Source organism: Rhamphochromis sp. 'chilingali' (assembly GCF_963969265.1).
Source record: "Rhamphochromis sp. 'chilingali' genome assembly, chromosome: 2".
Lineage (NCBI taxonomy): Eukaryota > Metazoa > Chordata > Actinopteri > Cichliformes > Cichlidae > Rhamphochromis > Rhamphochromis sp. 'chilingali'.
In genome coordinates, this window is record NC_137930.1 from 14,609,295 (window position 1) to 14,622,573 (window position 13,279).

A 13,279-nucleotide genomic window follows, 5' to 3' on the forward strand; every position below is an offset into this window, starting at 1 on the left:
TTCTTTCAGCTGCTCTGGGATCACTACTTCAGATGGATTCGCATATTTGCTATGGTACAGGCTTTTTCCCCTATTCCTAATACAACCCTCCGGACTTGTGTCTCCTCCCCATCTCAAACCAGAAATGTTATTGTCAACAATTGCCAAAATAAATAAATAATACTGGTATTTAAATTGTTGTAACTTTCTAGCCTAAAATCTGTACACCAAGCTAGAAAGAACACTTCTGTCACAGAAACTGCATTCATTTTTTTTTTTTTTTTTTGGTAAACTCACTTTTATATAATCTTTCAGCTTCATAAATAATTATGAAGCTGAAAAGTGTCCCTGACATTAAAACATGTCTCTTTTAAAGAGAAATTGCAACAAATATAACAGCACAGTTCTTTGAAGATATTTTAAGCAGCCAAAAAGGACTGCCCTGATTATAATGTAGGGACAACAAGGGGCATCGGGGATGTCAAACATAAGGCCCAGGACCCAGAACCAAAGACTCAGATGACGCCCACTGATAAATTGAACTTTTTCCTCTTATATTGGGATATCTGAGAGATTAAATGTGCAGTTAAACTTCTCTGCACTGAGAGAAAGACGAGTTTCACTTGTCTGCCCCCCTAAGATCAAAGTGTGCATTATGTGGCTCACGATGTAAAATGAGTTTGACACCCCTGCTCTATTTATCAGTATAAGCAAAAGCATTACAAATAGAAAACAAATAGAAACACTGGGAATCACTTTTCGGCACACAGGCGATCTTTGGTGAACGGTTAACCGAGAGAATAGTTTCAGGTAATCTCACTTGAAAACACATTTATCACGGTTTACACTCTGCTGCCCTCTGCTGGAGGTCTACCATAAGTACAATCACATTTCTGGAGTTTTAAGCGTATAAACATTTGGTGAGGGAAACAGTCACTCTTTCAGAGGAGTCCTGGAAACCTTCACTTAAAGCTTACGCAAAGCTTTGACGTAACATTTAGTGTGCGTGAGCATTTTATTACAAGCAGATAACAGCCTGTCCCAGCAGGAGTCCTCTTTGCTCTTTCCCTGTTGCTCCTGACGTTGGTCCCAGCTGCTCCCTCCCCCTTCCCGGCTCCTCCTCTGTGTGGCTTCTTGATCCACAGACCGATTGTCCCAAACTTTAAATCCTTCCTGAAGCTTCTCCCTTATCTGCGGCGCGAGAGCGAAAGCAGAAGCCGATGGCAGAAGTATGAGATATGGTACTGATGACCGAGCAGGCGGACAGACCTCTGACCCCGTTATTCTCAGCAGAACAACTTCCCTGCAAGGACTCCCGAGGGAACCGCTCGACGTGAGTGTGGGAAAGATGCAGCCAGGGCCCGAGGCTGCCTTTCAGTTTAAGTTGGGGGAAAGCGATTGATGGGGGTGGGGGTTTAAGCGTTGGGCTTATTTGCATCTGCATCCTGCTTCAGAGTGTGGATTTGAATTAAAGGCCTCTGCTGGCTCTGTAAAAGCACGAATTTAGCGAGTACGTGGCACGAAATACAGCCAAGATAGGGTTAATTTGCATTCCAGATGGCAAAAGTTATGTTGTAGCGCCGAAGGCCAATTTTACGCCTGCCCAGTCTCTTTAACTCAAAGAGATGTTTCTGTGCGTTTGAATGGGAATCTCCAGAATCTCGGTGCCCCAACATGTTTTGTTCCTGTGATATAAACCATTACAGCAACACCGGGTAATACGAGCACGGGGAGAGACAAGTGGAAACCTGAGGCAGCTGCTTTTTGAGAACGTTTAAAGATTACGTGAGAGGTGTTCGCTACGGCACAAGTTTGCCAGCTTCTCCCAGGAGAACAGAGAGCAGCGACTTAACTGTGTCATGTCTGCAGGTCTGAGGTGGACAATGGAGGCGAAGGGAGGCAGCGGAAGCACGGAAGGTCACCTGGGGACCTCCAGCTCTGTCTGGAGACAGCGTCTGACCAGTCCAAGAGCAAGAGGAAACCACTCGGCGTCAGGTGGACAATGTGTATATTTTTATTGTTTATAAGCACTATATAAACCTTTAATGACAAGTAATAAATTAATAACAAGTTCATTTTAATGTCAAACATAAAAGGACTAAATTAAAGTGAAAAGAAAGGATTTTTTTGGACTTGTTTTTTAGTTCAAAATGTGCTAGTTTTCCATTTTAACTGCAGCTCTGCAGCTGCGCCCATCCTCCTACATACCTGCACGACCAGAGAGCTGTTTACTGATTATGTTGCTGCTGTTCAAGCAGCTTTTACTTAACCACGTATGACACGCTGCGGAGCCAAATTAGAGGGGTTTACTTTTTTGCCTGATAACAGTGTTTAGTGATAGTTTGAGTTATAAATCTGTGACAGTACTTTTCCTTCTGCAGTTACTGTTACTCGTCCTCCTCAGGTGTTGCCATGATAGTTAACTGTAAACACTGACCTTTCATTTGCCAGACTGAAACCTGTGGAGCAGCTTTCGCCAGTGCTAAGTCCATGTGACTTAGAAACAAAGTTTGAAAGGAAGAAATGGCAGCCTACCCAGGTAAAAGAACAACAACAACAAAAACAACCCACATACTGATCCATTGACAAATACCACCAAACCCCAAACTGTTTTTATGTATATACATTTGCCATTTTCTTAATTTAAAACTTTGCCTTTCAGTTGTCAAAAACAAACACCCAGTTCCATAAGTTATTTAAGGAGGTCAGCAAAGATGAGCAGCTTAAGCAAAGTAAGTTTCACCTTTTGCTTTCAGGCAAAAAACAAAGGAATGTGACAGTATTAATGTGAAAATGTAACCAACAGGTTACACTTGTGCCCTCCAGAGAGATATTTTGTATCAGGGCAAGTTGTTTGTCTCTGATAACTGGATCTGCTTCCACTCCAAAGTCTTTGGCAAAGATACCAAGGTACGTCACTGTTAACTCTAGTGAGGAATTTATCTGAAATCTTTGCGATTAGCTTGTTTGTTAAAGAACATGAGGTCTTGTCCTTCACAGATTTCAATCCCGGCGATGTCCGTGACACTTATCAAAAAAACGAAAACAGCGCTGTTAGTGCCAAACGCCCTCGTGATCGAAACTCCGAGTGAACAGGTAAGAAAGCATTTGATGCAGTCAGCTTTTCCCCGACTTTCCTCTCAACCCGCTACCTGGCAGATGGGGGGCTGTAGTTGAGTCTTGTTCTGTTAGAAGTCAATAGGGCGATCGTGGCTCAAGAGTCGGCAGTTCGTCTTGTAATCGGAAGGTTGCCGGTTCGAGCCCCGGCTCCGACAGCCTCGGTTGTTGTGTCCTTGGGCAAGACACTTTGCCCGTTGCCTACTGGTGGTGGTCAGAGGGCCCGGTGGCGCCAGTGTCCGGCAGCCTCGCCTCTGTCAGTGCGCCCCAGGGTGGCTGTGGCTACAATGTAGCTTGCCATCACCAGTGTGTGGATGATTGAAAAATGTAAAGCGCTTTGGGGTCCTTAGGGACTAAGTAAAGCGCTCTACAAATACAGGCCATTTACCATTTACTTCCTGTTAAAAGGGGAATTTTTTTTATCTCCACAGTCACCAAATGCCGCTTCTGCAGTATATGCTAAAAGTAAAATGGAATTAAAATGAAAGTGATGCTAAATCTCTCTTTTCCAGCATGTGTTTGTGTCATTCCTCTCTCGAAACGCCACCTACAAGCTCCTGAAGTCAATCTGCCTTCATTTAGAGGTAAATGGCATCTTCTATACGGGTTATGCAACTTGTTCTAGCGGTATTCATTAGCTAGCTACATTTAGTCTTCTGCAGGAAATCTACGTCCTAATTTACAACACAACCATTGTAAGTTAGAATATATTACTTTACAAAAACACTGAGCATTTTCTCTTCACCCTGCACCACAACCTTCCACACCATTCGAGTCATTGCAGGCTACGTAAACCTGAGGTGTTGTTACATTTGTCGAGATGTGCTCGTCAGGTCATGTGGAACGTTCCAGTTAGAGTTCCTGCTGAACCATAATTCAGGCATTACTGCTGAAACACGTCATGTTCTTTGCACTTTAATAAATCAAATTAACTACATTTTTTAGAGAGTGTCTGTACTTTCTTTCTCTTCTGTGTTTCTTTAAGACTGGGCAGTTACCGGAAGTTACTTTGTATCTTGGACGCAGTATATTAAACATTAGTGTGTTCCAGCTTCCTCTCTTGTTACACTGTAAACTCTGTGTATATTAAATTGTGTCTAAATCCAATACTGGGCTCTAGCAAAGGCCCAGTACTGAAAAGTATCAAAATTCAAAAGTTAGCAACTAGTTAGCAAGTAGCTAACAGAGACAGTTTAGCATTTAGCTGCTAAAGAGCCAGGTACTCAATGCAGGAGTTGCAAGCAAATGGAAGGGGGTGATTTTTAATTTAGTCAGCTAAACAGAGAGAAATATGTTCACTAAATGCCTGTAAACACACAACTCTAGCTTAGCTTTTTTTCCTCACGTGTGTTTAAATAGGCAACTGTTTGCTAATGCAGATGAAAACTTTGCTAAAGCAAATAGTGAAAAGGCAGCGTCTAACCAAAACGGAGGGAGTGACTTCATTTTTCTGCACGTTGTGTGCATAGAAACAGACAACCAAATGAATTCTGCTGCTGGATTCTGTCTGAATAGGCAACTGTTTGCAGACAGTTTCATAAGTCAATACCAGCTAAGTCTGTTGTCATTACAGGTGGATAAGTCCTGTGGCAGCCCCGTGACTTCCTCTTGTGAAAACAGCTTCAGAATCAAGTGCCCATCGTCACTTCCTCTGGTCAGTAAGGGGTCTGTTCTTTTTCTGAGATGTTTATTTGTTATTTTCTGTTGCGATAGAAAGAGCTATACACATAGCTTGTTTTCATGTGATACAACGCCTACATTGTATGTGGTGACCCATGTTTCATGTGGGCTGCAGGACTTTTCTAGAGACTTCTCTGACCTCGATGGAGTTGTGCAGCAGAGACGGCAGGAAATGATGGAGAGCAGCAGCTCCGGGTCTCAGACTCCAGATTATGACAAGTTAGCTGGTGTGTCACCCATCTTCTTTCCTCCTGTGTAATTATATAGCTACTGTGTACTCGCTCTAATCTACTGTACACAGTTTGTAGAGTCATTGTTTGTCTCTGTAAGGGGTGTCAGGTGTCACTGTGGCTTAGACAGCCTTTAGTATTTAGCTGGAGTCAAGCCAAGTGAGCCTCTGGGACTTTGTTTTTATTATAGTGAAGACACTTTTCACAGAAAGAAATCTCATTAAATAATTAACGTAATCTCCATTTTATTCTCAATGACAGCCATCAGCACTGACACAATTAGTTTTTTTTTTTTCTATTTTACAGACTAAAAGGACTTGTCACATTTGCGAGCTTGTTAGCCTCTTAACATTTATTCAAAGTCGCCAGCCACTGGAGTCACAGCGTTTTTCTCTGTTGCTTTGAGCAGACTTCAGCGGCCTCCCAGGCACATTTCTGAACACAGCGAAGAGCGGAGAAGTTTCAGTCCACGCAGATATTCACCTCCAGACTCCCAGCCAAAAGCACGGACCCGCCCTCAAGAGCGGTACTTTGATAATGGCTTTCTAAAAAAGAAAAGATGCTTTGTTGTTAATGCTTCTGTAGTCTTCGATTTCACTGTTTAGCAGGAGCTATTGAATGTTGATAAACGGAAAAGTTTCAGTTGGATATCAGGATAATCCACGCTTTTGCCACCGACCTTTATTAAAAAACCTATTTTGACAAAATTAGAAGAATTATATTTGTACATTATATCTGCAAACTACAAAAGAAGGCCTGAGAACAGCTCAATATCCCAGCCTGCCGCTATCACACCCCAGCTTACCAGTCAGCATGTCATATCTTCTTTGTTTGATAACCAATAGTTTAAAGACCAAGTTTAAAGACAGCTGACATACTCATACTGTTGTATATGCTACAGTTAGAGGCACACGTGTCTTGTGGAAACAGATGCAGAACACAGAAATTAGAAATTTGACATTCTATCATAAAGTATTTGTAACATTTCTTTATTTCTTTCTAAATAGTTCCTTGCCTTGTTGATGAACATTACCAGAGATACTCATTTTTTTCCTTTGTTGCTTTCACATGTAGACCCAAGCAAGCCAACGCGGGGAGCTTCTCCAAAAGACAAGTCCTCACAGCCGATGTCATTACAAGCCATCCTCCTCATCTATCTGTTTCTGTGAGCAGCCTCTCATTATGTGGAATTTGAGAAGCCCGAGCAGTCTGACAGACACTTGTTAGGATGTCAAAATCATTTACATCATTTGGCTTAGTGACTGTTCTTTTTGGCTATGATTTGAATCCTCGTGTTTCACTGTGTTTCTGTGTATTTAACAGAGTCGGCGTTCTTGTCTTGTCCTCCTGTTACATGGCGTTCAAGATTGTGGCTCTCGAGCAACGTTTGAACTCTTTGGTTTCAACAGGAGAACATATGTACAGTGAGTAAGTAAGGATTTAAACTTCTTTAGAAACTTTAAGGATTGTGAAATACACATATTCACCACATTTCCAAATGCATGGTTTTTCTTAGGTAGCGCAACTTTCTCATTATTTGGTTAATAATTTGGTGTAAATCTTAATGCAGCAACACTGGGAGCCAAAGGTCACAGGATGAAGTGAATGCTGAGATCTACGGGGAACTGTCGACCAACCTGTTCAAGCTGGAGAAGGTTTGTCAGATTTTGTGAGCTAAACAGCAGTTATAGGTGCTAATAAAAATTGTATTGTTAGATATAATATTTGAACTTAAAATATTGCAAACTAGATCTGGCTGATTTGTCATTATAATAGAGTCAGCAAAGCAATAATTAGAGCCTGAACAACATAGGATTTTTAAGACTGATACTGATATTTATGTGATTAAGAAATCTGGAGTATTGGCTGATATTTTCTCAGATATCCGAAACAAAATAGATATTCATAGCATTTCTTATTTAAAGTAACTTACGAGTTATTTCTAAGATTATATGACAATACAGTTTAAAAATATTCTTCCGTTATTGTGCTATCAAGTCGCTCATTTACCTTCTGGCCGATTCTGCTCGGATCAGCTGTTTATTGTTGTGTTGCAGAGTGCCCCCTGGTGGACAAACTGTGCAAACAGCTTTAAGGTAGCTGCAGGTTTTTTTTTTCCTGTTGCTTCTTTACTCTTTAAATTTGTATTTACTGGCCATTACAAATGCTGATACTGATATATCAGCAAATAGCTGCGGGGCCAATATATTGGTCGGGTTATAACTTCTGGCCAAACTAGTGCATTTTAAAGTAGCCAATCACACCGGAAAGCTGTAAGCAGCTGTGCCTGGATGTGCCCTCAGAGGTGCTGTCCTCCTCATCTGACATCATCTTAATATTGATGTCCCTCTGCAGCTAGTGCACTTTGCCTCATTCCAAGCAGCTGTAAATGCAATCAACACAGACAGTCAGTACTGCGCAATGCACTGTTGACAGGAGACTTTTAGCAGTGTGATAGAAAAATGTAACATAAACCAGTAATGCTAAAACAAATCCAGGGAATCCAGTCTAATAAATTGTACCTTCTTTGCTTTACTGTCACTCTGACTGACACTGACTGTGCTGTTCTCTCCTGATTGCAAAGTCAGGATTCCCTTTAATACTGAAACAGGTGAAAATACTAAAAACATGTATAAGGGTGACAGACCAGGGATAGCAAACTCATTTTACATTGTGGGCCACATACAGCCCACTTTAATCTTAAGCGAGCCAAACCAGTGAAACTCTTCTTTTTGTTACTGTACAGAAGTTTAACTACACTTTTAACCCTAATGAGAAAGAAGTCATTTTTCTAAACGACATAGAAATGCTAATGTAGTAAATGAAAGAAAGCACGACTGGGAATTGATAAGAATTTAACTGATTCCACTTTCAATATCAGTTATTGATTCTCATTGACCCTGCCTGACAGTCACCACCATCGCCATCAGTAAGGACACAAATATGATCTTTCTCTTAGATATGAACACAAAGCAAAGATCAAAACCAGCATGAAGAAGCTTTAAAGCGATCACAAACAGGAGGCTGCAGACTGACTGCTCATCAGTCTGTCATCAGACAGTACCTGTTGAAGTTCAGAGTCTGGCTGCTAGGCTGGGGTCAGGATTCATTCAGCTAACATCACTCTGGGTTCTTGGCTAGCTTAGCATTAGCATGCTATCTGTGCAGGTGCCTGCAAAGAGCTGAAGTTGTGTTAACAGCATAATGCAATTGTTTCTGTCCTGGATGCAGTATGCACTTTACTATGGCGCTGTCATAATAAAGTGCAAAAAACCCCAAAAACGACTATACTATATTTATTTACTACTTAAATATTTATTTATGCACATGGATTTAATTATTGGGGCCAAAGCGCTCACCGTGTGACAATCCTTGTACTGCCAACTCCCTGAAAAATAAATAAGGGACACCTCGTGGCCAGGGCCGGGCAACCCAGTTGTCTTCACCCTTCCCAGCAAGGCTGGACTGGGACAAAAAATCGGCCCGGGCATTTTGACTAGAGACCGGCCCACCAGGATAAAGATTGAAATGTGACGTCATTCAGGGATAAAACCGCAAAGGATTCTGGGAACTTGTGGCAAGAGGTACTAGCGCACGCAGGCTTTCAATTGAACTCAGTTACACAGCGATAAAAAGAAACCCAAAAAATGGCAAGAAGCTGTTGTATTATTAACTGCAATAGCCGGTCGCATGACAGCCACGGGAAGCCGATGGGTAAAGAGATCGTTTTTTTTTATCGGATTACGTCGTTGAAGTGAAATTTTTTAAGCCATGTTTCCGAAGTAAGAGCCGACGGATGGTCTGGATATACCAAATATAACATCTCAGAACACTCCAGCTCACATGTTAGTCTGATCCAAGCATTCCCACAAAGGTCAGAGTTTTGTAGTAGTTAATGCGTCATTTTTCTTAACATAATTGGTGATATAGGTTACAAGCAAGTCTGGCGCTGAACAGAAATTGTCGCGCTATGCTCCTTTGTTTATTGTGCATAAATAGTGAATTGTCCTGACACAATATTGCGTTTCGCTTCTGTTATAACCATGGTACACTGACAAAACCATATACTTTTATTCACAAGATAAAACAGTTGTTTTGTATCACTAATTGTCCATTGCGATTACAACATACAATATTATTGTCACTGCTACATTTCTGTAATGCTACTGTAACCGGTTTCTGCTTCATCCCGCTGCAACAGTTCGGCCCAAACAGACTCCTCGACTCTGCGTTGTGTAGTGTTTTTAAAAAGACAAGGAGTCTCTGATCGATCGTTGCCACTTTATTTCCTGAATGGAAACAACGGTGTATTATCAGTGCACAGGCTCGCCACACACCACTCCGCACAGCACACTACGGCAGAACATCTCATTAGCATTCCGCTTTAGCATACAGTTTCACACATTAATAAACAAATGAAAAGTACATAAAACTGGTGTTGGACATGTGTCCACTAAGCACTTATTACACTCGGTGCTCTTCAGCTAATCAAACATGTTTTATGTGTCTGTACTACTTAGCTATATTGTGTGCGGAACAATACAACTCACCTCTCGTATGGCTACGGCAGACTGGCAGCGATTACTGCAGCCAGCCACACCGAGAGGGGGGGCGCTGTTTCCCCATTACACTGATATTTGTGGCAAGTGGAATAATACCACATAAACACTGTTACACTACCAGAAATTATTTCCACTACTAATTAATTACCGTTGAGCTCAAAGCTCCTATTAATAAACTGTTAATGAATGTGTATTTATGAAGACGATTTGTGAGACTGGTAAACTTATGATATGTACAATAGTCTTTCGTTCTACACGGTGCATTTCAAGGTCCTGTACCCATCCGTCGGTAAACTGTACCTGGGCTTGTTGCAGTGACCTGAAGTTACTAAACTTCATGAGTGTATGCACTCACTCCAAGAAGCGTATAATTATAAATCTGAGCGTGGTGAAAGTTGGGCAGCACGCTGACGTCTTTTGTCCACTCTTTCACTCCTTTGATTTTTTCCTCGTATCTTTTCTTTGTCTTTTCGTCGAGTCTGTCTTTGTACGGACCGGCATTGTTCTCCTTTTGTTTTGTACATTCCTTTTTTGTGCGGCAAAGAAAAAAAAGAAGGTATTGGAACCGGAGAATGAACGTTTTGCGGTGCTGCAAATGTTTGCATTTGATGCGGTACTTGGATTGTTTTGCCACGAGTTCCCGGCATGCAATGCGCGAAAATCACGTGATTGCTAAACAAGGGGGAGGGTGCATCCAGCCTCCTCGGCTGTAATTGGTCCAGCCCAGAGTCGATCATGACCAATTGGCCAATCCAACACCTTTCATTATATATACCCTTCCTAAAAAAAAAAAAAAAAAAAAAAAAAAAAAAAAATCCATCGGCCCATAAAAACAAAAAATCGCCAGCGGCCCACCGGGCAAATGCCCGGTATGCCCGATGGCCAGTCCAGCTATGCTTCCCAGTGTGGTAGCTCTTTTTTTGTGTGTGAAATTATTTTTTTAACCATTTGACTTGAAGTTGATTTAAGCAGATGCATATTCTTTGTGATATGAACACATGGGAAACAAATGATCATTTAGCCATTTATTTTTAGCTCAAAATGACAACATTAACACAGTAAAACAGGTCTCCTTCTTAAACAGAAGCCTGTCATGCTTAACTTTTGAGAATATAAGTAAATCTTTCTTTAAAAGAACTCTGTCCTGCTTAACTTAAAATTATATAAATTAATAGAAAACAATAGAAAGAAAAATATTCTTGTAACTGTGCACATATAGTGCATTTAGTACAATTGGCTTCAGTTGAGGTATTATTTCAGCTTTTCTAATGCTAATCAGCTGCTCCTGTTTGTAAACCCGCTTGTTCCCATGATTACGCATCATAACTCATCATCATTATTCATCTATGTATTACTTTTATGTATTAGTCATCTATTTGTTGTAATCATCTATCCTTACAGATGTTTATTACACAAAATAAGTTATATTATCACACTTCTGGCCACATAGCGCTGATATTCACTGCACATGCCCATATTAACTTTTTCCAGCCAGGTGTTTTCCTTTTCCCATTCCTCCCTGTGCTTTTGCAGCCTATTTTTCTTTCTCTGAGCGAACAAACATTGCTGCTCTAATGCTGGGCTCACACTGTGCGATTTTTGGCCCATTTTGAGACGATTTCTGAGTCGTGCGACGGATTTGGTGATCAGACCGATTTTGGCCTTCATCGTGCGTCGTGTAGTATACGTGGGGTAACGAGAAGCGATTAACACCTCACGACCAGCTCCCGATCATCAATCGCTCGTGAGGGTGTCACCGCAGCCGCTCACACTGCGCACGCGCAAACACATAAACGTCGGTGAAAAAGACGGAGCAGCACAGCTGTGCAGCGTGTGATCTGGACACAAGCCATGGAGGCACAACTTGTAGAACTTTAGAAAGCTCATCCGAGCCTTTTCGATGTGGCATCACAAAATTATCACGACCACAACAACCGTGAAAACAGTTGGATTTACACTGCTGCTTAATCACAGCTGCCTGATCATGTTTTTCATTAGCAATTTAGCAAAGTTGATGGTGGTGTGTCTGTGTGAGTGAAAGACAGAGAGAGCGAGCGACAGATTGTCTGTTATAACCTTCATTTTATGGAGGCACAGTGTGAACTCTCAGGTCGCATCAGAGCATCGGGCGGTATAGTGTGAGACCTGCATCGTGACCTACCAACTTCTAACCCCTGCGAGTCAATCGTGCAGTTTGAAAATCGCACAGTGTTTGCCCAGCTTTAGGTGTACTGTCATCCAAGACTTGCACCGCAGTGTCGGTGTTTGTTTCCCTGTTGGCCATGCTTGTTGTTGTGGTCATCTGTTGTCTTCCGGTATTTTCTCTGTAAGCGACCTTTCCTCGACCAATGAGATAATCTGAATTGTCATGCTTGAATTGTCATAAGTGTGCTGTCAGCTCATTGGTCACAAAGCAGGAGAGGGGCTGGGAATTATGTTTTCAAACAAAGCGTTAATTCCATTAACATTTATAGACTACTTTTGATTCTCACTATATTACGGGACAAAGTGCGTCCCTTATTAGCTCAATACGGGACGTGTACTTTTGTTTCGAAATACGGGATGATTCCGTATTTTAAGGGACGGTTGGCAACCCTAACTAAGGTGAAGGTGACTTTTATTAAGATGCACATTTTAGAAAAAAGAAATTTCAGAAGTCTTGGCTTCAGAAATATTTTACTGGGAATGAAATGATGATTGATGGTGTCACATTTTAAATCTAACCACAGTTGTACAAAGCCAGCTGTTGCCTTCAAGGACCCAGTCTTTATGCTAAGCTAAGCTAATCAGCGGTAACATGTTTAACATAATTGTGAATTATAAAGTATCCCTCACTTGCGTTTGTTTTTTCCACACCACAGATTCAGAAAAACCTCCAGAAACTCCTGGAGGAGACTTAAAAGAAGACTGTGGTCTGTTGTAGTGTCCACAGAGAAGAGCGAGTGCTGTGTAGAAGAGATCGTGCTTGAGCTGTGCAGATCAGCCGTGATCAGATTTGGTCATAACTTTCTTGCCAAAGCATGGACAGCTCATACACAAAGCATTCTTTAGACTGTGTGAAGTGAAATTGTGCAATAATGACTTCTTTCCCTTTTGCACTCAGGACTATTTGATCACTTTTTTTTAACAGAAAGCTGTGCTGAAGCAGTGTGCTAGTTTGCTAGTGGTAGTGTTAGCGAAGTGACTATGTTTTATTTATTTAGCTTTCATGTTACATTTCACAGTAGTAAGATTGTTAATAAGTTGTCAGGTCCAAAGGTTCTATTTCATGTCAAGGTCAATGTTTTTGTCAGCATTAAAATGTCAGTAAGTTATATTTTTATCATGCTTATGACTCACTCATCAAAAGATTGTACAACACTCAGCTTGTTCTTATGGTGTGATGTCAACAGATATGTATAAATATACACTTTGCTTTGTGAAATCACACAACAGTAAGAGCAAATCAGAGTTTAAAATATATTTTTTATTGTAAGTGTGGAATTTTTAATTTTCATACGAACCAACTGCTGTTTCATTCAGATGCAATTGTATAGTTTCTCAAACCTAGCAGCGTGTACTGCATTTACCCTGTTCCCATTCTGTTTTCACTTTGTTTGTGTGTATGAAAAACAAAAAAAAAATGTGTTTAACTTTAGTTGTGACCCTTCAGATCACAGCTTGTGCCTTTGTGATTGTATCACAGCTCTAAAATAAACGGTTTTTCATGAA

At 41.1% G+C, this 13,279-nt stretch overlaps 1 protein-coding gene across 2 annotated transcripts; it reads left to right on the top strand.

Moving 5' to 3' along the window:
• The first annotated feature begins 1,075 nt into the window (after window positions 1-1,075).
• LOC308391855 (GRAM domain-containing protein 2B-like) lies at window positions 1,076-13,279 on the top strand. 2 transcript variants are annotated; one of them, XM_080874609.1, is made up of 14 exons: window positions 1,076-1,312; window positions 1,849-1,983; window positions 2,431-2,518; window positions 2,642-2,711; window positions 2,786-2,889; window positions 2,980-3,075; window positions 3,609-3,680; window positions 4,670-4,750; window positions 4,892-5,003; window positions 5,416-5,532; window positions 6,081-6,171; window positions 6,330-6,434; window positions 6,577-6,661; window positions 12,430-13,279. In XM_080874609.1, the coding sequence occupies exons 1-14, from the start codon at window positions 1,218-1,220 to the stop codon at window positions 12,466-12,468; spliced, it is 1,290 nt and encodes a 429-aa protein (XP_080730735.1). In that variant the 5' UTR covers window positions 1,076-1,217; the 3' UTR covers window positions 12,469-13,279. The 2 variants fall into 2 exon arrangements, with proteins under 2 accessions (XP_080730735.1, XP_080730736.1); XM_080874610.1 differs by having other exon boundaries at window positions 1,079-1,312; window positions 1,849-1,974.

What these genes read in the sequence shown, in the direction of transcription:
- LOC308391855 (XM_080874609.1), top strand. Translation starts at nt 1,218, where the DNA reads ATGGTACTGATGACCGAGCAGGCGGACAGACCTCTGACCCCGTTATTC. An exon ending in TCTTTGGCAAAGATACCAAG is followed by an intron (nt 2,890 to 2,979) that starts GTACGTCACTGT and finishes TGTCCTTCACAG; the next exon opens with ATTTCAATCCCGGCGATGTC. An exon ending in AGATTATGACAAGTTAGCTG is followed by an intron (nt 5,004 to 5,415) that starts GTGTGTCACCCA and finishes TGCTTTGAGCAG; the next exon opens with ACTTCAGCGGCCTCCCAGGC.